Source organism: Chiloscyllium plagiosum, unplaced genomic scaffold (genome assembly GCF_037043375.1).
Source record: "Chiloscyllium plagiosum isolate Xiang-an unplaced genomic scaffold, Cpla_swu_hap1 HiC_scaffold_4, whole genome shotgun sequence".
Taxonomy (NCBI): Eukaryota; Metazoa; Chordata; class Chondrichthyes; order Orectolobiformes; family Hemiscylliidae; genus Chiloscyllium; species Chiloscyllium plagiosum.
The window spans coordinates 103,744,773-103,771,611 of record NW_028270142.1 but is presented as its reverse complement, the minus strand read 5'-3'; the positions used below and the strand labels follow the sequence as shown (position 1 = coordinate 103,771,611).

Sequence of the window (26,839 nt, the reverse complement as noted above, 5' to 3'; positions counted from 1 at the left end):
TCCCACTTCCGGAACAGATATGTGGACGTTCTGACGAATAGCCTTTGCCAGCAGATCTATCACCAACATAAACAACAATGGTGAGAGGAGGCAGCCTTGCCGACTACCCCTACCAATGCTAAGATTCCCAGACTTCACCCCATTGGTGATGACCGCAGCCAGAGGGTGGCGATATAAAACCTCCACCCACCTAGCAAAGACTGCACCCAACCCAAACTGTTCTAAGTCATAAAAAAGATACGGCCATTCCACCCGGTCAAATGCTTTCTCTGTATTTAAGGAAATCACCAACCCCAAATCGATCACTGTTGACAAACTTTGACCATATTCAACAACCTTCTAATATTATTAGAGGACCTACGACCCCTTATAAGGCCTATCTGAACCTCTTTAACAATATAGGGCAACACCTTTTCCAATCTCAGCGCCAGGATCTTAGACAGAATCTTGATATCTGAATTTAATAGAGATGGGCCTGTATGAGGCACAATCCTCAGGAACCTTCCCCTTCTTAAGAAAGGAAATATTAGCTTCTCTCAAAAATGGTGATAGGCATTCATGTATATAGAGTAATTGTACATCTCCAACATCGGGGAGAAAGAAAACGCCATCCCATTCTCCCAATTCCTTCGACTCCGCTGCATCTGCTCCCAGGAGGACCAGTTCCAAAAACGTACAACCCAGATGGCCTCCATCTTCAAGGACCGCAATTTCCCCCTCGACGTGGTCGACGATGCCCTCCACCGCATCTCTTCCACTTCCCGCTCCTCCGCCCTTGAGCCCGCCTCTCCAACCGCCACCAGGACAGAACCCCACTGGTCCTCACCTACCACCCCACCAATCTCCATGTACAGCGCATCATCCGCCGTCATTTCCGCCACCTCCAAACGGACCCCACCACCAAGGATATATTTCCCTCCCCTCCCCTATCAGCATTCCGTAAAGACCACTCCCTCCGTGACTCCCTCGTCAGATCCACACCCCCCACCAACCCAACCTCCACTCCCGGCACCTTCCCCTGCAACCGCAGGAGGTGCAAGACTTGCGCCCACACCTCCCCCCTCACCTCCCTCCAAGGCCCCAAAGGAAACTTCCATATCCGCCACAGATTCACCTGCACCTCCACACACATCATCTATTGCATCCTCTGCACCCGATGTGGCCTCCTCTATATTGGTGAGACAGGCCGCCTACTTGCGGAGCGTTTCAGAGAACACCTCTGGGACACCCGGACCAACCAACCCAACCACCCTGTGGCTCAACACTTCAACTCCCCCCTCCCACTCCACCAAGGATATGCAGGTCTTTGGACTCCTCCATCGCCAGACCACAACAACACGACAGCTGGAGGAAGAACGCCTCATCTTCCGCCTAGGAACCCTCAAACCACAAGGGATGAACTCGGATTTCACCAGTTTCCTCATTCCCCCTCCCCGCACCTTGTCTCAGTCAAATCCATCGAATTCAGCACCGCCTTCCTATACTGCAATCTTCTTCCTGACCTCTCCGCCCCCACCCCAGTCTGATCTATCACCCTCACCTTGACCTCTTTCCACCTATCGCATTTCCGACGCCCCTCCCCCAAGTCCCTCCTCCCTACCTTTTATCTTAGCCTGCTGGACAAACTTTCCTCATTCCTGAAGAAGGGCTTATGCCCGAAACGTCGATTCTCCTGTTCCCTGGATGCTGCCTGACCTTCTGCGCTTTTCCAGCAACACATTTTCAGCTCTCATCTCCAACATCGGCCCTGACAGAATCCCTATAAACTCCTTATAAAACTCACCTGGGAGACCATCATCAGGGCCAGGCGCTTTCGCACTCTGAAGTTGCCTAGCTGCCTCCTGTATTTCCTGAACTGTCAAGGGGGCATTAAGGAAAGAGGCAAGTTCCAAGGTTACCCCTGGGAGGTCCAGGTTCTTAATAAAGGCCTCCATTTTAGCCCTCCTGTCCTTGCAACCTTTAGACCGATAAAATTCAGAGTAAAAACTCCGAAAAGTCTCATTAATCTTCTTCTCATCATATGCAAGGACCCCGGTGGTGTCTCTGATTGCAGTAATGGATTGGGGAGCATGCTTCCCTGGCCTATCCCCATACTTGAACAGCCTTTGTCTGGTGAAAACAAGTTCTTTCTTTGCGTTTTGTGTCAGTATTGAATTCAAGGCAGCCCGGAGGGCCGTGATCCATTGTAGCTTTGTCACCAAAGGTCGCGCAAAATGCACCGCCTCTGTGGCTTTCAACCGCGTCTCAAGTAGACGTGGCTGTTCCTCCTCCTGTCAGTTCCGGCTAGCCGAATAGGAAACAGGTAATCCCCTAGCGAAGGCCTTAGCGGTCTCCTATAGCATAGATGGACTACTAGCCGTGCCTGAGTTAATTGTCAAGAATTCCTGAAACTCCTTCAAAAAGTATTTCACAAATTTGAAATCCTTAAGGAGAAAAGGATCCAAACGCCAGTGCCGCAAACCTAGCCCCTCACTCTTGGCCTTAACTTCTAAATATACTGTCACATGATCAAGCTATTTTCCCAATTTTACAACCCATAATTGAATCCAGAAGGGCCAAGGGAGCCAGGAAGAGATCAATTCACGTGTGACATTTATGTGGGTTTGAAGAAAAGGTGAAATCCCTGCCAGTAGGGTGAAGACATCTCCAAATACCCACCAGCCCCAATTCCTTGCATGAATCAGCCACCTGCTTGGCTTGCGAAGAAATAATTGGGGGCCCACTAGGCCTCCTGTCCACTGTCGAATCCAAGAGACAATTAAAATCCCCCCTTCCCCCCGGCATAATAATGTGCCATGTTCCAAAGGTACTCAGCTTCGAGAAAGCATTAATCAAAAATTTGAGGAGATGCTCCAGAGGACAGTAGACATTTAAAATGCCATATTCCTCTCCACGTATCAGGGCTTAAAGTGTCACAAACCATCCCTGCTCATCTTTCACCTGCTCTAATAATTTGAACGGAAGATTATTCTGGATAAGTACTGCCACTCCCCTACTTTTAGTAGTAAAGAATACCCGGTCATAAGCCCCCTGTTGTAACTTCAGGTGTTCGACATCTTCAAGATGGGTTTCCTGCAACAAAACGATATCAACCCTTTCCCTCTTAAGGCTAGAAAGCACTTCATTCACCAGTTAAAAGGAATGACTTCCCTTGATGTTCCAGGAGCACCATTTAATAAGATACTTAGCCATGTCGCCTCTCAGAGACCCTTGAACCCTGCTTACAAAGCACCAAGCACAATAAAGACTCAAGAGTTGTGTGTACAAAAACTACTCTATCATAACTACAAACAACTATTACTACCAAAACAACTACAAAGAAAACTAACTCTAAAACCTTGAATGGAAGACTCTTCACCCTGCCCATAGGGGGGCACTCACCCTACCTATCCCCTCCTTCAGAGCTCCTTCAAACCCAGACTGTGTCCCAGCCTTAGGCCAGAAAAAAAAAATCCTTAAATCAACAGAAGAAAAGATAGTAATGATGAGCACTCCACCCATCCCTGGCTTCAAACAAAAAAGGGGGAGACAACTAAGAACATGTACAAAATTTTCCATTATAAAATCCAGTTATATAGAAAAAAGGAACAACTTATTCCAAGTTTTATTTCTCCCCTTTTCCAAAAAAAATTATTAGGGAGAAAGAAAGGAATAAAAAGAAAGGAAGGGAAAACATGAGGAAAGAAGGAAAAGAGGATGAACATTAACCGTATTCTTCAGGCTAGTCCGTCCATTTTAAAGTGTCTACAAAGTTTTTAGCTTTATCCACTGAGTCAAATGTACAAACTTGAGTCCTCGTGGCTGAAATGGAGCACTGCGGGGTATCTCACGGAGTACTGGATGCCTCTTTCGAATTAAAACTGCTGAGAAATCCTGGAAAAACATGATTTTTGACCCCTTGTACAGCAGTGCTTGTGGAGGTTTCTATGACTTTTTTCTTGTCCTTATACGAGTGGAAGTGCACTAGGACCAGGCAGGGGCATTGCACCAGCCCTGACCTAAGCCCTTTCAATCTGCAGCCTGCTGGACTCTATGTGAAGGCCCAAAAACTTCAGCAGCCAGCTTTCAAAGAAGCTGACTGGCTGCTCACCTTCAGGGAGCCCGACAATTTGGAGATTTATCCTCCAACCTCTATTTTCAAGATTGTCGATATGGTCTTGTCAGGCTCAACTCTCGCTCCAGCACCTGGATCCGACTGGATGGGGACTCCATCGCAACTTCCGAAGCCTTAGCTCGGCCCTCCACCTCCTCCAGCCGCTCCCAGAGGCCCTGGATCTCCCACTCATGCTTCTGTAGCATGGACATGATAGGTTGGACCTGGGCACGAATCTCCTTACTGATCTCCTCAATCGCAGTCCCCAAGTCTGTCTATTGCCGCAGCCGATTCCTGTGAGTCTGTCAGGTCCCCGGGGGGTTCAGGAGAGGCTGCTGCTGCTGCTGCTGCTGTGGTCTCTAGTATGCCTGGTGCTGCAGGGGAGTGTCCTCCCTGCTGCTGTTTGCTCACTCCTTTTCCTTTTGGCATCCTTCCCACTCCTTAAAATTAACAAATAGGTGTTCTGTAAGGTTTTAAACAAACTAATTCCACCACATAAGTTGGCCAGGGATGGCAAAAAACACCAGTATGCCTTGGCTGTTAGGCAGAGCTCCCACAACAGTTCTACAGAATCACCATCATCTTGCAGAGTCCATCCCAGCCTGTTTAATATTTGCTCATAAAACAATCCCTCCTCCCTGCAGATCATCAGAGAGAACCTTCCCCAAAATGCCTCCGTTGAAATAATATTTTCTTAAATAAGGGATCCAAAACTGCATAGTACAGAGGAACCTTGATTATCCGAAAATCAGATGGAGATCTCGAGGTCCCAATAGAAACATCACATCAAAGACGTGTTTCCAACAGTGATTGCATCTTTTGTTTACAGTGATTAAACAGGCACCATCTCCAAATGATTGACCTGCCGCACTCTCTTCCCACACTTTCCTGGAGTTTTACAGAGGGGTGCACCCTAAGCTCCCCCCCCCCCACCTTCCCCAGATAATCTCTCCAACATTTGCCCTGTACAGGGCAAACGTGGAACCTGTCAAAAAGATGCAGTAAAAAAAGTTGAGAGACTGTGTGTGTTGTTGTTGGTGTCCAGTCCGACTGCCCCAGAGAGGGGGTGGAGGTGGATGGGGGGACCGCACCATGGTGGCGATGGTTGAGGGGCGGTGTCGGGGGTGGGGGGGCAGGGTTGGGCATGGGGGGGGGGGGCGGCGGCGGCTTTGGATGGGGTTGGGGTCAGCGTCTCGCATGCGGTGCGCTGCTGCAGTCTCCTGAACGGGGAACAGACTTTTAAAAACTCCAAGCCCCAGAGGAAAAGCATTTAAAATCAATTAACAGAATCAGCGATTATCTGAACGAAGTAGTGCCCGCCCATCTCGTTCGGCCACTGCTTACTTACTGTCATTCCTGTTAATCCAGCCACCAGTTCACTTTAACAACTGTATTTCATTTCATTATATTTTCCTTTATTTAACCTAAGCACGTTGTTTCCAACCCGGATTTCTCACCCTCAAACTGAGCATTACGTTTAACACGTCATAATCACTACTTCCTCAGGTTTTTTGTTTTATTCTGAGGTAATTTATTAAACCTGTCTCATTACTAGACCCAAGAGAGGTCCATGACATATTGCTCTAGGAAATTAATGCAACATATTACCATAGCTATCCTTTAAAATTGATTTACCCAATTAAGATTAAAAAGTTACCCATAATTAGTGCTCTATTCTTTTTAGATGCTCCTATTATTTGTTGCTTTATAGGCTTTCCTACAGAGTATTGTTTAGTGGTCTATACAATACTCCGACCAATAATTTCTTTCCCTTGCTTTTTTTTTTAAGCCTCCGCCCAAATGGACTCCACGTAGTCCGAGCTGAGATAGTCTCTCACAATTGTCCTTGTTTCTTCTCTAGTTAACAGTGCTATCCTACCACCTTTGCCATCCCTCCTTGGGCACCAAATTTAGGCTTTGCTAGTGACAGTCCCAACACATGAACAAAGGTGTTAGGGAAGGTGGGACCTGTACAAGCAGGACAGGTTGCACCTGAACCAGAAGGGCACCAATATCCTGGGAAGTAGGTTTGCTAGCACTCTTCGGGGGGGGGGGGGTGGTTTAAACTAATTTGGCAGGGGGATGGGATCCAGCTATTTTTCAGGATGTCCAAGAATGTAGGGAAGCTGTGGAGAAGGTAGTACTGACAGGGAATACTTGCGGACACAGAGATGGGCTCAAGTATGTATACTTCAACGCAAGGAGTATCAGAAATAAGGTGGGTGAACTTAAGGCGTGGATCAGTACTTGGGACTACGATGTTGTGGCCATCACGGAAATGTGGATAGAAGGGGGACAGGAATAGTTTGTTGGAGGTTCCAGGTTACAGATGTTTCAGTAAGATTGGTGGTGGTGGTGGGGGGGTGGCGGCAAAAGAGGGGGGTGGCGTTGCTAATTAGAAATGGTATAACGGCTGCAGAAAGGCAGTTCGAGGAGGATCTGCCTTTGGAGGTAGTATGGGCTGAAGTCAGAAATAGGAAAGGAGCAGTCACCTTGTTGGGTGTTTACTATAGGCCCCCCAATAGCAGCAGAGATGTGGAGAAACAGATTGGGAAACAGATTTTGGAAAGGTGCAGAAGCCACAGGGTAGTAGTCATGGGTGATTTCAACTTCCCAAATATTGATTGGAAGCTCTTTAGATCAAGTAGATTGGACGAGACGGTGTTTGTGCAGTGTGTCCAGGAAGCTTTTCTAACTCAGTATGTAGATTGTCCGACCAGAGGGGAGGCCATATTGGATTTGGTACTTGGTAACGAACCGGGACAAGTGATGGGCTTGTTAGTGGGTGAGAAATTTGGTGATGGTGACCACAATTCTGTGACTTTCACCTTGGTTATGGAGAGAGATAGGTGTGTGCAACAGGGCAGGTTTTACAATTGGGGGGAAGGGTAAATACGATGCTGCAAGACAGGATCTGAGGAGCATAAATTGGGAGCATAGGCTGTCAGGGAAGGGTGTCATTGAAATGTGGAACTTTTTCAAGTAACAGATACGACGTATCCTTGATATGTATGTACCTGTCAGGTAGTAAAGAGATGGTCATGTGAGGGAATCTTGTTTGACGAGGGAGGTTGAATGTCTTGTAAAGAGGCTTACATAAGGTTGAGGAAACAAGGTTCAGACAGTGTTGGAGGGATACAGGATAGCCAGGAGGGAACTGAAGAAAGGGATTACTAGAGCTGAGAGAGGGCATGAAAAATCTTTGGCGGGTAGGACCAAGGCCTTTTATGCGTATGTGAGAAACATGAGAATGACGAGAACGAGGGTAGGTCCGATCAAGGACAGTAGTGGGAGACTGTGTATTGAGTCGGAAGAGATAGGAGAGGTCTTGAATGAGTACTTTTCTTCAGTATTTACAAATGAGAGGGATCGTATTGTTGAAGAGGAGAGTATGAAATGGACTGGTAAGCTAGAGGAGATACTTGTTAGGAAGGAAGATGTGTTGGGCATTTTGAAAAACTTGAGGATAGACAAGTCCCCCGGGCCTGACGGGATATATCCTAGGATTATGTGGGAAGCAAGAGAGGAAATTGCAGAACCATTGAAGACGAAAAGATCATTGCCACTGTCAATGGGGGTGGTGCCAGGGGACTGGAAAGTGGCGAATGTTGTGCCCCTGTTCAAACGAGGGAATAGGGATAACCCCGGGAATTACCGGCCAGTTAGTCTTACTTCGGTGGTAGGCAAAGTAATGGAAAGGGTACTGAGGGATAGGATTTATGAGTATCTGGAAAGACACTGCTTGATTAGGGACAGCCAGCACGGATTTGTGAGGGGTAGGTCTTGCCTTACAAGTCTTATTGAATTCTTTGAGGAGGTGACCAAGCATGTGGATGAGGGTAGAGCAGTGGATGTAGTGTACATGGATTTTAGTAAGGCATTTGATAAGGTTCCCCATGGTAGGCTTATGCAGAAAGTCAGGAGGATAGTGGGAAGTTTGGCCAGTTGGATAGAGAACTGGCTAACTGGTCGAAGTCAGAGAGTGGTGGTAGATGGTAAATATTCAGCCTGGAGCCCAGTTACAAAATGGAGTTCCGCAGGGATCAGTTCTGGGCCCTCTGCTGTTTGTAATTTTTATTAATGACTTGGAAGAGGGAGTTGAAGGGTGGGTCAGTAAATTTGCAGACGATACAAAGATTGGTGGAGTTGTGGATAGTGAGGACGGCTGTTGTCGGCTGCAAAGGGACTTAGATATGATGCAGAGCTGGGCTGAGGAGTGGCAGATGGAGTTCAACCCTGTCAAGTGTGAGGTTGTCCATTTTGGAAGGACAAATAAGAATGCGGAATTCAGGGTTAACGGTAGGGTTCTTAGTAAGGTGGAGGAGCAGAGGGATCTTGGGGTCTATGTTCATAGATCTTTGAAAGTTGCCAGTCAGGTGGATAGAGCTTGTAAGAAGGCCTATGGTGTATTAGCGTTCATTAGCAGAGGGATTGAATTCAAGAGTCGGGAGGTGATATTGCAGCTGTATAGGACCTTGGTAAGGCCACATTTGGAGTACTGTGTGCAGTTCTGATCGCCTCATTTTAAGAAAAATGTGGAAGCTTTGGAGATGGTGCAGAGGAGATTTACCAGGATGTTGCCTGGAATGGAGAATAGGTCGTATGAGGATAGGTTGAGAGTGCTAGGCCTTTTCTCATTGGAACGGCGAAGGATGAGGGGTGACTTGATAGAGGTTTATAAGATGATCAGGGCAATAGATAGAGTAGACAGTCAGAGACTTTTACCCCGGGTACAACAGAGTGTTACAAGGGGACATAAATTTAAGGTGAAGGGTGGAAGGTATAGGGGGCAATGTCAGGGGTGGGTTCTTTACCCAGAGAGTGGTGGGGGCATGGAATGCGCTGCCTGTGGGAGTGACAGAGTCAGAATCATTGGTGACCTTTAAGCGGCAATTGGATAGGTACATGGGTAGGTGCTTAAGCTAGGACAAATGTTCGGCACAACATCGTGGGCCGAAGGGCCTGTTCTGTGCTGTATTGTTCTATGTTCTATGTTCTAAAGGTATAGATACATGAAATAATAAAGATTAAAGGCTAATAAAAATCAAGATCTAGAAGTTTTGCTCCAATGATAGAGATCTCTGTCTACATCACTTTTTTTATATTTGCTCACAGGATGCAAGTTCAATTAGCATTGAGAAGGTGATGGTGAGCTGCCTTCTTGAGCTGTTGCAGTACATTTGATTTTAGTAGACCCACAATACCTTTAGGGGGGATTTCTAAGATTTTGACCTAATGACACTGAAGGAACGACATATTTTTAAGTCTGGATGCGGAGTGGTTTGGAAGACAACTTACAGGTGGTGGTATTCCCATGTATCTGCTGCACTTGTCCTTCTTGATTTAGCAGTTGAGAGTTCAAAGGGTGTTGAATTTCTGCAGTGCATCTTGCAGATGGTACACACTGCTCCTACTGAGTATCAGTGTTTGAGGCAGTAGATGTTATGGATGTGGTGTCAATCAAGCTATCCTCAATGGCATCAAGCTTCTTGTGTACTGTTGGAGCTATACTCATCCAAACAAAAGAGAATTTTCAATCACATTCCCGACTTGTGCTTATAGATAATGGGCAGGCTTTGGAAAATCAGGAAACACATTATTTGCTGCAAGATTCCAAGTGTCTAACGTACTCTTGTAGCCACAGAATGAATATAACTAGCCCAGTTTAATGGTAACTATCAGAATGTTAAAGTGAGGTGTTCAATGATATCAAGGGCAATGGTTAGATTATCTTTTGTGGGGGATGGCCATTGCCCAATACTTTTGCGGAGCGAATGTTACTTGCAACTTGCCAGCCAGATTAAAAAAAAAACTATTGGACCCTTTGCAGTATCAAGTAGGGAATATCCCCACTTCTGACCTTATGATACAGGGAAGGTCATTGTTGATGCAACTGAAGATGGCTGGACCAGAGGGACTATCCTGAAGAAATCTGCCAGAGGTGTCACTGAGTTGAGATAGAGTCAAAGTCAGAGTCCTATAGCATGGAAACAGGCCCATCAGACCAACTTACCTGTGCAGACAAGGTTTCCTTAATTGAACTAGTCCCATTTGCCTCAGTTTGGCTCACATTCCTCCAAACATTTCCTATCCTTTCCTATGTTTTTCAAATGTTATAAAGGCACCTACCTCTACCACTTCTTCTGGAAGCTCATTCCATACAACCGCCCTGTGTAGAAAGGTGCCCCTCAAGGTCTCTTAAATCTTTCCTCTCTCACCTTAAATCTATGTTCTATAGTTTTGGACCCCCTATCCTGGGGAGAAGACCTTGGCTATCCACCTTATGTCCCTCATGATTTTATGAGCCTCCTATGCTCCAGCAAAAAGAAAAGAACCCAGCCTATTCAGCCTCTCCTTATAACTCAAATCTTCCAGTGTTGGTAACATCCAAAGTCTTTTTTTTTTAAAAAAAAGATACACCTTTTTCAGTTTAATAACATCCTTCCTATAGTAGGGTGTCTAGAATTGCACACAGCACTCCAAATGTGGCTTTACCAATGTCTTGTACAACTGTAACATGATGTCACAACCTCTGTATAAAGATGACTGACCTCAAACAACCAGAAAGATCTTCCTGCGTACCAGGTATTTCTTGAACCAGTGCAGAGATCCACCTCACCCTCTGAGTCCTACTGACTCCGGTTTGATAGAGCTTCTTAATGGCACACTTGATCAAATGTGGCCTTGTTGACAAGGCCAGTCAGTTTCAGTTCCCTCTGGAACTCAGCTCTTTCGTCCATATAGGTTCAGAGCAATAAGTTGCTCCTTCTAAAAGGTTACATTCTAATTCTAAAGCGTTATTTTCAACTTGAAACATCCGTTGTTTCACTTTCTACCTATGCTGCCAGACCTGCTGAATATTTGCAACACATCTTGTTTTCTAGCACCTTATGGCTGGTTTACACCTCAACTCCAACTTTCCATCTTTTCTCATCTAGAGTTGTGTATGCAATTTTGGTATCCTTACCCCAAAAAGGATAGTATTGCATCCCTCTATTGCAAGAAAGGTTCATCAGACTTGCTCCCCCAGGATAATTATGAAGACAGATTGGACAAACTGAGATGTTTTCTATAGCATTTCAAAGAATGATGTGATCTTATTGAAACCTACGAAATTCTTAAAGCTTTAGACATGTTAGATACTTTTCCCTGGTTGGGAATCTAGAACCAGGGAGTACTTTTTAAAAAAACAACAAGATCCATTTAGGACTTCTACGAGGAAGTTTTATTTTTACTCAGTGGATAGTGAATCTTTGGAACTCCCAGGTCTTCCAGAGGGCTGTGGGTTGAGATTGATACATTTGATTTTCACTGGCATTAAAAGTTAAGGGATACTGCAGGTACAAATCAGCTAAGAGTTTGATCAGGCTTGGCTGGCTGAATGGCAATGTCTTAACTCTATAAACCTTCGTTTTGATTACACTCGACAACTAGGCATCTGTATTGGTAGAGAATTCCAAAGTTCAGAACCCTTTGAGTGAAGTAGTTTCTCATCTCAATCCTGAATGGTTGACATTTTTTCTGAAATGTATGTTTCAGGTTTCCTAATAAAGGGACGCTTTCAGTATCCACCTTGTCAAGCCCCCTAAGAATTGTATGTTTCAATTAGATCACATCTCATTCTTCTCAACTCTACAGAAAATAGTTCTAGTCTCCATAATCACCCCATATAAAACAATCCCTTTAACATAGAAATCAGTCCAGTGAAAATATATTGCTCTCTCAGGGAGAAGTAGGTTCTTCCTTGAAGATTAAACCATACATGGAATTCTTGGTGTGACATTACTAATACCTACATAATAGTTGAAAGACTTCTTTACTCATATGTTTGTGACAAAAGCTCACATACAGTTTCATTTGCCTCCCTAAAGGCTTCTGATACATGCAGGTTACCTTTGAGTTTCATGTGCAAGGACACACATGTTCCTTTGAATACAAACATTTATTAGATGCTCACCATTCAAGTGTATTTTGCTCTTATTTTTCCAAATGAAGTGGGTAACTTCACATCTTTCCTCATTGTATTGCATTTGCTAGGTTCTTACTCACTTACACAATATATCATATGCTTCTGCAGCCTCACAGCATCCTTCTCACTGCGCAGATTTCCACCAAACTTTTTATTGTTTCGAGATTTGTAAGGGAGTGAAAGGGTATAAGGGTGAATGGAAAAGTAAAGTTGAGGCTACGAAAAGATCAGCCACAACCTTATCCAAATTTGAATGTACAGATACAAATGAGACAAAACAGTCATTCCACTCTTTAATTTGTTCTGTCATTTGATATATCACACTCAGTTCCCTGGTACAAATCATCAATAAAGAATATAAAAATAGCGGAGGATAAAACCGTGTTCCTTGCAATATCCCATTAGTTTCTTCCTACCTATTCAAAAAAAGATCCCACTTATTCTCTTTCCATAAACCAATTCTTAATTCACTCATGGGATGTGGGGAATACTGGCTGGGTAATCCATTTTTGCACTTCCTCTATGCTTTTGAAAAGGTGCTTGGCGTAAGTACAGCCACCATGTCATTAGGGAGGTAGTTCCAGGAATTTGACCTAATAATATTGAAGACAAAGCACTGTATTTCCATGTCAGGATGGAGAGTGGCATAATATAAACCGATAATCCTTTAGTCCCAATTTGACTAATATTTTTTTTTTGAAAATATAAATACACAACATTCACTGAATTCCCCCTTTCCTATCTTCAATGTTACATCCTTAAAATATTCCCAATAGTTTAGTCGAACATGATTTCCCGTACATAAGGTATGTGTTGTCAATGCTTGATCATAAGTGTTCTGTTTTAAACTACCTAAACTTTGACTCTTAAATTTTCTTCAATGCTGAGGTTAGGTGAACTGGCCTATGTTTTTTCTCTTCCTCCTTTGTTAAATTGTAGAATTATGTTTGCTACCTTCTAAATCCTTGGAAAATGTAATTAAACCCAAGGAATTTTGAAAGAACAAAAATCAATGTATGCACTATCCCTGCAGTTACTTATTTCAAAAATACTTTTAACATCCAATATATTTTAAAGGACATTTTAAGTGCAAGATACATTAGCCAATTCTCTGCAGGTCAAAGACTAAAAGATTGGAATAAAGTAATTTGTTGATCCTTTGCTAATATGAAGTAACAGTACTGATTGAAAGAAAACGTACAAGCTGAAGTGAATTTTAGAAATGCTCATTTCAGTTCCTACAATCCATTTTTGAAATTTGAGGTTATCAGTATGGTGTTAAAACGATAAAATATTAGTAATTGCACAAGAGTAGAAAATTAACCATGATAAATTAAACAAAATTGACTCTTTTTAAGAGCAGGAAGCAATTCTTTAGCAATCTAAATCATCACTAGGTTTTTCAATTATTATGTTTGTGGAAATGGTGTAAGAATCTACTTCAAATAGCCTAATCCCCACTGCAAATAAAAAAATCCAAAGAACTGTGAATGCTAGATATCAGAAACAAAAGGAGTAATTACTGGAAAAACTCAGTGGGTCTGGCAGCATTTGCTGAGAGAATACAAGTTAATGTTTCAGGTCCAGTGGCCTTCTTCAGAACTGATTGTAACTAGAAAAAGAGAAGAGGTAAGGGGACGTGGAAGGCGTCACTATCCAACTGATTTTCTTCTTCTCTCGGGTGTCAATCTCCAAATATCACTTACCCTTTGTTGAAGCAAGTGTTAAGTGGATTAGTTTTAACTAAGAGTTATTTGTTGTTAGTTCACAATCTATATGGATTTCAGTAAGGTCATTGATCAGGGTTCACATGATAGGCTGCTCTGGAAGGTGAGCTCACATGGAATCCAGGACGAGCTGGCAAATTGGATACAAACTGGCTTGATGATAGGAAGCAGAGAATAATAGTGGAAGGATGCTTGTCAGACTGGAGGCCTGTGACTAATGGAGTGCCTCAGGGATTGGTGCTGGGCCCATTACTGTTTGCTAACTAATTTTTGATTTGGATGAGAATGTACAAGGCATGATTAATAAGTTTACAGATGACACTAAAATAGGTGGGAATCATGGACACGGAGGAAGGATAACGAGAGTCCAGAGACAGTATATTCCTGCCAGGGTGAAAGGAAAGGCTGGTAGGTGTAGGGAATGCTGGATAACTAAAGAAATTGAAGATTTGGTTAAGAAAGAGAAGGAAGTATATGTCAGGTCAATAGATCGAATGAATCCTTTGAGTATAAAGGCAGTAGGAATATACTTAAGAGGGAAATCAGGAGGGCACATGAGATAGTTTTGGCAAATAGAGTTAAGGAGAATCCAAAGGGTTTTTACAAATACATTAAGGACAAAAGGGTAACTAGGGAGAGAATAGAGCCCCTCAATGATCAGCAAGGCAGCCTTTGTGTGAAGCCGCTGGAGATGGGGGAAGATACTAAATGAGTATTTTGCATCAGTGGTTACTGTGGAAAGGTCATGGAAGATATAGAATGTAGGGAAATAGATGGTGACATCTTGAAAAGTGTCCATATTACAGGAGAGGAAGTGCTGGATGCCTTGAAACACATAGAAGTGGATAAATCCCCAGGATCTGATCAGGTGTACCCTAGACCTCTGTGGGAAGCTCGGGAAGTGATTGCTAGGCCCCTTGCCGAGATATCATCAATAGTCACAGGTGAGGTGCCGGAAGATTGGAGGTTGACTTACGTGGTGCCACTGTTTAAGAAGGGTGGCAAGAACAAGCCAGAGAACTATAGACCAATGAACCTGACATTGGTGGTAGGAAAGTTGTTGGAGGGAGTCTTGAGGGACAGGATGTACATGTATTTGGAAAGACAAGGACTGATTAGGGATAGTCAACATGGCTTTGTGCATGGGAAGTCATGTCTCACAAACATGATTGAGTTTTTTTGAAGTAGTAACAAAGAGGGCAGAGCAGTGGACATGATCTATATGAACTTCAGTAAGGCGTTCGACAAGGTTCCTCATGGGAGACTGGTTAGCAAGGTTAGAGCTCATGAAATACAGGAGAACTAGCCATTTGGATACAGAACTGGCTCAAAAGGTAGAAGACAGAAAGTGGTGGTGGAGGGTTGTCTTTCAAACTGGAGGACTGTGACCAGTGGAGTGCCACAAGGGTCAGTGCTGGGTCCACTACTTTTCGTCGCTTATAAGTGATTTAAATGTGTGCGTAAGAGGTATAGTTAGTAAGTTTGCAGATGACACCAAAATTGGAGGTGTAGTGGACAGTGAAGAAGGTTACGTCAGATTACAACAGGATCTTGATCGGATGGGCCAATGGGCTGAGAAGTGACAGATGGAGTTTAAAATTAGATAAATGTGAGCTGCTGCATTTTGGGAGTGTAAATATTTGCAGGACTTATACACTTAAATGGTAAGGTCCTAAGTAGTGTTGCTCAACAAAGAGACCTTGGCGTTCAGGTTCATAGCTCCTTGAAAGTGTGTAGATAGATTGTTAGGATAGTGAAGGTGGCATTTGGTTTACTTTCCTTTATTAGTCAGACTATAGAGTACAGGAGTTGGGAGGTCATGTTGAGGTCATTGGTTAGGCCACTGTTGGAATATTGCTTTCAATTCCAGTCTCCTCCCTATCGAAACGATGTTGTGAAACTTGAAAGGGTTCAGACAAGATTTACAAGCATATTGCCAAGGTTGGAGGAATTGAGCTATAGGGAGAAGTTGAATAGGCTGGGGTGGTTTTCCCTAGAGCTTCAAAGGCGGAGGGGTGACCTTACAAAGATTTATAAAATCATAATTTATCATGGATTGGATAAATAGAAAATGGCTCTTCCCCGGGGTGGGGGAGTCCAGAACTAGAGGACATAGGTTGAGAGGAAAGATACAAAAGAGACCAAAGGGGCAACTTTTTCACAGAGGGTGGTACATGTATGCAATCAGCTGCCAGAGGAAGTGGTGGAGGTTAGTACGATTGCAACATTTAAAAGGCATCTGGATGGGTATATGAATAGGAAGGATTGAAGGATATGGGCCGGTGCTGGCAGGTGGGACTCGATTGGGTTGGCATGAACGAATTGGACCAAAGGGTCTGTTTCTGTGCTGTACATCTCTATGACTCGAACAGAAACTGCAGCAGGATCCTAATCAGCTGGAGAAGTGGGCTGAGAAATGGCAAGGGGAGCTTAATATAAAAAAGTGTGAGGTCTTGCATTTTGTAAAGTCAAATCAAGGTAGGTGTTTCATGGTGAATGGTAGGGCCTTAAGGAGTGTAGGGGTAACAGAGGGATTTTGGAGTTCAGGTTCACAGTTCTCTAAACGTGGAGTCACAGGTAGATAGGGCATTGAAGAAGGCTTTGACACACTGACTTTCAGTTAGGGCACTGAGTACAGAAGTTGGGAAGTCATGTTGTAGGACATTGGGTGAGGCTACACCTGGGAGTATTGTATTCAGTTTAGGTCACCTTGCTTTCAGAAGGATGTTATTAAACTGCAAAGAGTGCAGAAGAAATTTATAAGGATGTTGCCAGGACTTAATGATCTGAGCTATAGGAGGAGGTTGGACAACTTAGCATGTTTTTCTTTAGAGTGTAGGAGACTGAGGCGGGATCGTAAAGAAGTGTATAAGATCATGAGAGACATGGAAAATGTGAATGCACTCAGTCTTTTTGCCAGGGTTGGGGATTCGAGGATATCAGTAAAGTTAAAGGGAAAAGAATAAAAGGGAACCTGTGTTTTACACAGTGGGTGGTACACACATGGAATGAGCAGCTAGTGAAAATGGTTGCGGTAGGTACATTAACAACGTTTAAAAAGGTATTTGGACAAATACATGGATAGGAAGGGATTAGAAGGACATGGGCCAAGTGCAGGAAATGGCGTTAGCACAGACAGATATTTTGGTTGGCATGGACCAGTTTGGGCCAAAGGCCCGTCTCCATGCTATAGAACTCTATGACTCTATAATTATTTAATTGTAGCTAGAATCTGTTTCTTACAGATAAATAGTCATCCTTATTGAGTACAGAAACCTGTTCCATGCTGTCATTTTGGGATTAAAACACAGATAAATTGAGAAATTGTATATACTTTTATAAGAGCCTAATTTTTTGGACAATATGGGAATGGCAATGCTTGATTTCTAATGTGATACCCCAGTGAGATATGAAAGTTTATGAATCTTAAATACAGGGAATGAAATGTAATACAAATGCTTAAACAAAATATTAGAACTTTATATGGTCTATGTTTAAAACTTCCATACGATTACATAATTTTTCATAAATATAAAGTCTAATAATTCCTTATGCACACTGAACATACCTTTTTCAACTTGGTTATGGAACCATATTTCTTCAAAGGTTCTACAACTTTGGCTTCTAGCCTTTCAACCTATGCAACCAAAAGGCAAATTGTAAACAGATTAAGAATCAGAGTCATACAGCATAGAAACAGGATCTTCAGCCCACCATATCTATGCCAATATACAAACATTATACTACACAAATCCCATTTATTTGCATATAGTCCATAGTCTACTGTGCCTCAGCATTTTAAGTACTCACCTAGATGCTTAAATGTTGCAAGAGTACCCGCCTCAACCAACCCCTCAGGCAGCGCATTCCGTATGTTACCATAAAAATTTTTTTTCCAGATCTCTAAACCACTTTCTTCTCACCTTGAACTTATGTGCTCTGGTCTCAGATACACCTGCCATGGGGAAAGAGATTAGCATGATCTACTCTATTTCTGCCTTTCAATTTTGTAAACCTCAATCAAGTTCCATCTCACTCCTCTGCTCCAAAGAAAATAAATCCAGCCTATCCAGTTTCTCTATCTTTTCCTGAAACTTTTCACCCCAGGCAACAATCTCCTCTGCACTCTCTCCATGGCAAGTAGAACTGAAATTTGCTTTCTAACTTGATGTAATGTGACTGATTTGCTTAATTAGAACATTAAAAATTACATAGATAAAAACTGCACTTCAAAAAATTTATTCCCACTGACAACTCAAGAAAGTGGATGTGAGCCCACAGTCCATTGGCTAGGCATTTTAGAGGCTGCTGCACAAATGGATGAATTTTATTTTTTTTAGAATCAGAATTCAAAGAGTCACTTTTACTCATTACATGAATGCAGCTAATGGCAAATGTAATATTTCACTGCCACCAACCATATTTGTATATACAAATGGCCAGAACTGGCAATGGACATTTTTGTGGGTCTACCTGATGTGTATTCAGAACAATGACCGCCACATTGACTTTGTAAGCAAAAATACAGCATATCTAATATACCATGCTGTTCTAAAGCCAATTTATGATACAAATGCACAGATATATTCACTCAGACTAAGTAAAATGAGGACTGCAGATTGGAGTCGATAGCGTGGTGCACAGCAGGTCAGGCAGCATCCGATGAATCAGGCAGCATCATTCCTGATGAAGGGCTTTTGCTCAATATGTCAATACTCCTCCTCCTTGGATGCTGCCTGACGTGCAATGCTTTGCCAGCAACACACTATCCCTATATTCACTCAGGTCATTTTATGGCTCACAAGTACATATGCCACCTGTCCCTGAACACTACATCTTATCAGAAAATGGGGAAATTCTAAGACGGCGAACTTTTGAAGTGCCATGGTGTCGTTTACTGCATATTTGGCTAACCAAGGTGGGTGCCTCAGTTAATTGCTTCGCGTGGAAGATAACACTTCCAAAGATGAAGTACTCCATTAGTATCTGAAACGTTAGGCTGGATTTTGTACTCAAGTCTCAGGTGTGGACCTTAATACTCTCAATCTCATACTATCAACTGCGTCATAACTGGAGAAAGCAGAATAGTAGGACACACATTGAAAAAAGCTAAACCTAAATAACAGAAAGGAATTAAAATGTTTTACATGAGGCATATTCAAAAATAAAAATATTCATTGAATTGTTTGGTAATTTATACATTCAGTATTGTTGGAAAAAGGCAATTTTGTCAAAATTTTTCATCTTGCACTCATCTGGAAAATGTGCAAGAATACCAACCTTTACATTGTATGATTGTTTGGCAAATAGAGTCGGATTGATACATTCTCCATGACACTGGCTGTACCAGAGTTAACTTGCCAACCAATCAGTATTCTCTTCTCATACAGCAACTCTAATTCGGTTTGTTTTCCTCTTAAACAGAGATCTTCCAAATGGTTTTGATAAATCCAAAACAAAACATTTTATTAAAATTTGTCTTTTTTTGTCCAACAAGTCAGTCATCGCTCTTCATTTGTGGGAAGAGATCAAAATTAGAGGCTTATAAAGCTAAAACACAAATAAATTAAAAAAAAAGGGACATTCTAGAGAAATATCTTTAATAAAAAGAGTTTAAAAAATGCAGAACTCTCAACCTATAGGAGTATTTGAAACAATTAACATCGATGTGTTTCAGATAATCCTAGATAAATGCATGCAAGGGTTAGATAAAGATGGTTCATTAAGCAGAAGACCAGTTAAATCTGTTGGGGCAAATTGGATGTTTCTGAGCTCTAAGTTATGCCTGTATTTTTAAATCTAGGATCCTTAAATAATTTCTGGGTTTCATGATGCAAATAATTAGAATTCTAAAATTCCATTAAATGTTTTCAAAGACAAAACTTCCAATTAATCAGCATCTAAGTGTTTGAAAATGACCTCAGGTCAATAGTGTAAAAAAAAACAGAAATATAGCCCAAATTGTTTTTATTTGCACCCCTTCTTCTTGATTAGGTACAGCAGAAGTTTGCTGGTGGACAACATTCTTTTTGATTTTAGCACAAATTACAGAATCGCAAAGTAGTTACAGCATAAAAAAATGTAATATGAACTCTTTTGCCATTGCTTGCTCTCCAAATGAACAATTTACCTAATGCTACTCCTTTGCCCTCTCCCCAGTGCCCTACATAAATTTTCCTTTTCAGATAATAATCCAACTCCTTGAGTGCATTAATTAAAATCTGCCTACAGTCTGCACATTCCAGACACGGGCGGCACAGTGGCACACGCCAGGGACCCGTGTTCAATTCCCACCTCAGGCAATTGTCTGTATGGAGTTTGCACATTCTCCCAGTGTCTGCGTGGGTTTCCTCCGGGTGCTCAGATTTCCTCCTACAGTCCAAAAATGTGCAGGTTAGGTGAACTGGCCATGCTAAATTGCCCGTAGTGTTAGGTGAAGGGGTAAATGTCGTGGAATGGGTCTGGGTGAGTTGCTCTTCGGAGGGTCGGTGTGGACTTGTTGGGCTGAAGGGCCTGCATCCACACTGTAAGTAATCTAATCTAATCTAATTATAAACTCTTGCTATTGTCATTGCTTCCTTCCTAAAGTGTAAAACTAGATGCAGTTCTCCAGTTGAGGCCACACCATTATTCTATATAAAACTTAATATAAAAAAAACTTATTTTTGTATACGATATGACTGTCAGTAATAAGATATTTTCATAACCGTACCCTCTCAACCTTTCCTGACACCTTCAATGATTAACGTGCGTAAATACAGAGGTCCCTCTCCTCCTGCACTCCTTTTAGAACATCTCTCATCGCTTACTGCCAACATGAATTACTTCACAACTCTAACTTCAGATGAATACTGGCCATTGTCCCAATTTCAACTTCCATTCTTAGAATCCTTCTGATTTGGAGTGGGACTGATAATTGATGCTGAATAACAGCTGTTGCTTCATAGATAAAGCAAAAGATTTCAAAATATCTAGTAGTAAAAAAAGTGACTTAACTCCATTATAGCAAACTTTATGCAGATCAAAATCAGGTGTTAAAAGACAGTGTTGTAACATGTATACCGATAAATGCAAAAATGTTGAGAATGCATTTAGCAAATATTTTCAGCAACTCACCTCTGCATGTCGATAATCTTGAATTAAAGCAAAGTGATCTGCAAAGCTACTTAGACCATATTTTACATTAGGCGTTTCTGTTTCAGAGTAATCTCGGAGTTCTTTAACCAGGAGGTCAGATTTATCACGTAGTCTTGCAGTTTTCCTTACATAGGCTGCAAATAAGGTGCAGATCTCACCAAAGTGCTTTTCCACATTTGCAACAGTGCTCTGAATATATTTTGTTTGACTGTCTCTGGAAAAGAAAAAAGTTTTACTTTTAGAAAGTGCAAAATGATGAATGTTTTAGGAGATAAAAATTGTCATAGAGGATCTCTTCCATGCCTTGTTGGATGTTGTGATTAGTAATTGTGATGTCAACCTTGCTTTTTCTTTTAGCAATGTTGCAGAAATCCAGATAGTTGACAAATGTGACAAATTCATGAATTGCAGTGGGGATAATTCAGGAGAAAGTGAATCAGATGTCTCTTGCTCAACTTTATCCATTGTCCACTCCATCAGCAAGCTAATTTTGCTGGGATCAAACTTTTCGTACTACATCATTTAGCTTCAAGTCATCAATGAAGCTGAAATACTTTGGCTTGAATTCTGCAAGGTTCCTTTGCTGTTCTAAAGTTGGAAGATGTGGAGAAGATGGTGTCAATAGCTGATATTAGCCATTTCTTCATATCACAATCTTCCACCTACACAAAAATTCCTAGTTTTTAAAAATTTCTTGCACATTAGTGATGTTGACTGCACAACTTAGATGACCACAGAAAATTCCAGCACAGAGGAACATGGAGTTCCTCGTGCATAAATCACAAAAAGCTAGTATAAAGTAGAATGGGTGAAAGGGAAGGCAAACTGAATGTTAGTCTTTTCTTCAAAGAGACTGGAGTATAAAAAGACAAGAGGGAAATCCTGCTGAAACCATACAAGGTCACATCTAGAATACTGTAAAATGTTTTGGACCTGTATCCAAGCAAAGATATGCTGGCATAGGAGACAGTCCAAAGAAGCTTCAGTAGGTCGATCCCAGGTACTCATTAGAGTTTACAGGAATAAAAGATTACCTTGCTGAAGCATACATTCTCTTAAGGGTTAGAGGTTGTTTCCCTTTTGGGAGAGTTTAGGACAAAAGGGCATAATCTCAAAGTAAGGGGTTGCCCAAAGAGGAGGATTTTCTTCTCTCAGTGAATCAATTTGTGGAATTCTTTATTGCAAAAAGCTATAGAAATAGTATAGTCAAGGCTGAATTAGAAAGATTTTGAGTTATTAAATGGAAATCAATGACTGTGGGGAAGAGTCAGGAAAGTGGAATGAGGATGGTTTGATCAGTCATGATCCCATTGAACTATATCAGACTCAATGGCTGAATGGTTTACTTTTTGCTCTTGTGTGTTATGGTCTCATTATCTTAGGACCTCCAACTTTTCCTGTGCAATTCAGTGAAGTCTATTGGTACCACCCAGAGGTGGGGACTTATTTTTAAAAACAAAGGGCTCCAAATACCTGTTAATTGCCTGTTAAAAGTTTCAAATTCCCAGACAGGAGTCTTGTCTTCCACACACTCCATCTACACAGCCACAACCACTCAGAATAGCTGGGCCTCTGAGCCTAAGTCAGGGTTGGATGATCCTGAGGAGTTGGGGAATTGGCAACTGGAAGACCTTGGCCTAAATATACCAGAGTCTTTGACCATAAATAAAATGGTCCCCTCCGTGTGGATTGGTGATACTTCTGAGACTCTGCTTTCCTCACCCTCACTGAAAGGTTCAGAAATTCGAGTTTTCTAAATTTTTTTACACTTCAGGAAGGTAATGATTCAAGTCCGAAACATAAAATCTGCACACCCTTCCCACTCTCCACCCCATCCTCTTTAATGAGGAAGGGATCACAAAATAAAAAGGAGCAGAAGTAGATCATTTATTCCATTGCATCTGCTCTGCCATTTGATGACAGCAGAGGTGATTCGATAATCCTAACTCCACTTTCTTGCCTTTTCCCCATAAACCTTGATTCCCTCCCCAATTAAAAGTCTACATTTTGAATATACTTAATGACCCAGCCTTAACAGTCTTCTGTAAGGAATTCCACTGATTCAATGTCATCCGAGAGAAGAAATTCCTCCTCATCCGTGGTTTAAATGTGCAACCCCTTACTCTGAGATTATGCCGTCTTGTCCTTCACTCTCTCAAGGGCAAACAACCTTTCTGCATCTGCCCTGTCGAGCAGCCAAAGATCTATGTATATTTCAATTACGTCTCCTCATTTTCCTAAATTCCAATGAGTACAGGCTGAACTGATGCAACCTCACCTCATAAGACAAAACATCCATAATTAGTAAAAATATAGGGAACCTTCTCTAGACGGCTGTCAATGCCAGGATATCTTTCCTTAGATAAGGAACCCAGAATGGTTCACGATATTCCTGCTGTGGTCTGACTAGTGTTTTGTCTAGTTTTTGCAAAGTCTCCCTGCCTTTATACTCAATTACCTATAAAACTAAATGCCAACATTCCATTTACCTTCTCACTATCCACTGAATTTAGAGGCTAACATTTCGTGATTCATGCACAAACAGTACCAAACCCTTCTGTTGTTATGCACTTTTCTGCAGTCTTTCAATTAAATAATCTTCAGCTCCTCTGTTCTTCCTGCCAAAGCACAGAACTTCATGTTTTCCCAAGTTATATTTCAGCTGCCAAGTGTTTGTCTACTTGCTTAACTGTCTATATCCCGCAGCAGACTCTGTATTATCCTCATCACTTGCATTCTCACCTATTTTTGTGTCATCCACAATCTTGGCTACAGTACATTCACTTTACTCAACTATGTCATTAATCTACATTGTAAATCATTGTGGCCCTCGCACTCCAGTCATTATACATTACCATCCTGAAAAATGCCCTCCTTAACCCAAACCTATTAATTAGAAAATCCTCTATCCATGCTGAGGTACTACTTCCAACACCATGGGCTCATTGTGGGTGGCACGGTGGCACAGTGGTTAGCACTGCTGCCTCACAGCGCCAGAGACCCGGGTTCAATTCCCGACTCAGGCGACTGACTGTGTGGAGTTTGCACGTTCTCCCCGTGTCTGCGTGGGTTTCCTCCGGGTACTCCGGTTTCCTCCCACAGTCCAAAAGATGTGCAGGTCAGGTGAATTGGCCATGCTAAATTGCCCTTAGTGTTAGGTAATAAGGGGTAAATGTAGGGGTATGGGTGGGTTGCGCTTCAGCGGGTCGGTGTGGACTTGTTGGGCCGAAGGGCCTGTTTCCTCACTGTAAGTAATCTAATCTAATCTTATTAAGTAGTCTGATGTGTGGTACCTTATCACAAATACAAGTTGTCCAACCCCTTAATTCCTTACATCGTGCACATAGGCAGGAGTAAGTCCAGTAGGGGATTTCAAAAGGAGAATTAAATTTTAAATCAATCATCGTAGGTCTGCAAGCACAGCAGTGATCTGTGAACAGGAGTTGGTGTGAGAAACTGCACAGGCAGCATTGTGTTGGATGATTTTACATTTCTGAGTGGAGATGGGGTCAAATGTAAGAGACTTGTCAGGAATATACTAGAATTGTTAAATCTAAACGTAAACAAAAACAGAGGACTCTGTGACATGGATGACAACAGATGAGCTAGTGTAAGGTGGTTAAAGTGATATTCTTTAGATTAGCAGATCTACCATCAGAGATGGTGTGGCAATATGGTTACAAACTTATTTTGGGGTCAAATAGAACAAAATTGTTCAGCTTCAGACAATTCTCACAGAAAGGAGTGGGCTCTCAAGTTAGCAAATGAAATTTGCAGCTGCAATTGAAGATAATGACTTTCATTTTCCAAATTTTAAATTGCAGAAAATTACTGAAATGAAGAGGTAGATGATGAGGTATTATCAGTGGACATGTGAAAACTAACATATCACTTCTGGATGATGTCAGCAGCAGAAGGTAAACAAAACAATATGACAGAACAAGGATAGATCCTTGGGGGGCACCAGGTATAAGGAAGGGGCAGTAATGCAATAGTCTGTGAGAATGGTGGGGTACAGGATTACATCTTTGAGGACAGGTGATGACAGTAGATGTAAAGGGCAGAGGGACACAACTAGAAGAGAAAACAGGCTAACACTGATATCAGAACATGAGGAATTTGGATGGTTGGCAATTTAGATGGAATAAAGCCAACTGAGCTGAAGATGTATCTCATGGACAAGATGAAAGGGCAGAACAGGAGATTAGAGAGAAACTGAAGAGAGAGGCAAGTTCCTTCCTGGCCAATCCCTGAACCTGAGAGACTCAAGTAAAAGCAAAATACCGAGGATCTCAGATGAATAATTTCTTTCCCATCGTCAACTGACGTTGTTGGTTCCCAAAGCCGCTGATGGAGCCAAGGCCTTCGGCCTCGAACTTGCCTACAGACAGAACCCTAAACAGTGCCGGAGGGTAACGGGTAGTCTTACCTGGCTCGCGTGTCCTGATCACGGGCCTGAAACATGACGGTTGCGACTCGTTTAAAAAGTGACGAGAAAGGCGGCCGCTCCTTCAGCCATCAGCCGCAGCCGTAATGAGCCTGCGCCATGGACAGACTACCCCAGTCAAAGCAGTGGGGGACTGGCCCCGTTACCATAGCAGCAACAGCAGCCCCGCCTGAAGCACGCCCCCGCCACGCGCTCCCACACTCCTCCTGAAGGCTCAATCCCTGCCCCCGCTCCCAGCAAAGCCGGCGCGAGCTCCCCCGACCATCGCCGTTGAAAACCACGTGATCAGAAAGGGCGCAACAGCTTGGAAATTCTTTGTGAATTGCCCTACACTGGGGCAATGCATAGCACTCATTCGAAATGACTGATACTTCTCACGCACCTTTACCATCTTCCCACTACAGACGTCTCTTGTTCTGTCGCTTAGAGTTAAAGTCAGGACCTTACAGAGGTCTAAGCTGAAAATGTGTTGCTGGAAAAGCGCAGCAGGTCAGGCAGCATCCAGGGAACAGGAGAATCGACGTTTCGGGCATGAGCCCTTCTTCAGGAATGAGCCCTTCATCGGGCTCATGCCCGAAACGTCGATTCTCCTGCTCCTTGGATGCTGCCTGACCTGCTGCGCTGTTCCAGCAACACATTTTCAGCTCTGATCTCCAGCATCTGCAGACCTCACTTTCTCCTTACAGAGATCTAGACAAGCTGACTCTGTTGGCATAAAGAGCAAGTTAAAAATCACACAGCATCAGGTTATATCCAAAAGGTTTATTTGAAAGCACTAGCTCCTTCATTTTTTTCTATTCCTTTCCCTTCCCTACACTATCACAGTTAGGCAGTGGTGCTTATATTTACCCCAGCACCCATGTTGTGTGTGTGCAGGTGTGAAACAGTGAAAGACAACAGGTGTACAAATCTTTATTCAACTCCCACTACCAAAGAAAGGAAACACCCAAGTGGCCAGTGACAAGCAATGCCCTTCTCATCAAAGGGCAAAGCTGTGTGATCAAACAGTGAAGGGGAGGGCAGGAATTAAATCAAAATAGAGTTGAAGAGGGAAATAATGCACTCCACACCCTGCGGTGCCCACTTTTCCCTGAACATCTCGAAGGTGTTGGTGGACACCAGGTGCTCCTTCTCCGGAGACACCCAGGCTCTGACATACCCGCGGAAGAGGGGCAGGCAGTCGGCCAGAACGACTCCTTCCACGGCCCGCTGCCTGGACCTGTTTATGGTAGTTTGGCCAGGCCCAGGAGCAGACCCATGAGGAGGTCCTCTGACCTATCCTTCTCCTCACCGGGTGCCCAAAGGTCAGGAGCGTGGGACTGAAGTGCAACCAAAAACAGAAGAGAAGGTCTGTAAGGAAATCAAAAAGGGAGTGCAAGCGCCCACACCCAATGTATACATGGTCCACACGAGCTCCTTCCATGGTTGTGGAATTTAATCCTCGATGGGTAAATTATGCTGGCCAA

The 26,839-nt window shown here is 42.8% G+C and overlaps 1 protein-coding gene across 1 annotated transcript in view; it reads right to left on the bottom strand.

The window, feature by feature from the left end:
• cibar1 (CBY1 interacting BAR domain containing 1) overlaps nt 1-25,589 on the bottom strand; it is a 76,905-nt gene extending 51,316 nt beyond the window's left edge. The window contains exons 1-3 of the mRNA XM_087986531.1: nt 25,356-25,589; nt 20,906-21,140; nt 17,358-17,426 (exon numbers count right to left, since the gene is read on the bottom strand). Of these exons, the coding sequence (XP_087842657.1) occupies nt 17,358-17,426; nt 20,906-21,140; nt 25,356-25,390 (339 nt within the window). The 5' untranslated portion in view covers nt 25,391-25,589. The remainder of the gene's footprint in view (nt 1-17,357; nt 17,427-20,905; nt 21,141-25,355) is intronic.
• Between the last annotated feature and the right edge of the window lie 1,250 nt (nt 25,590-26,839).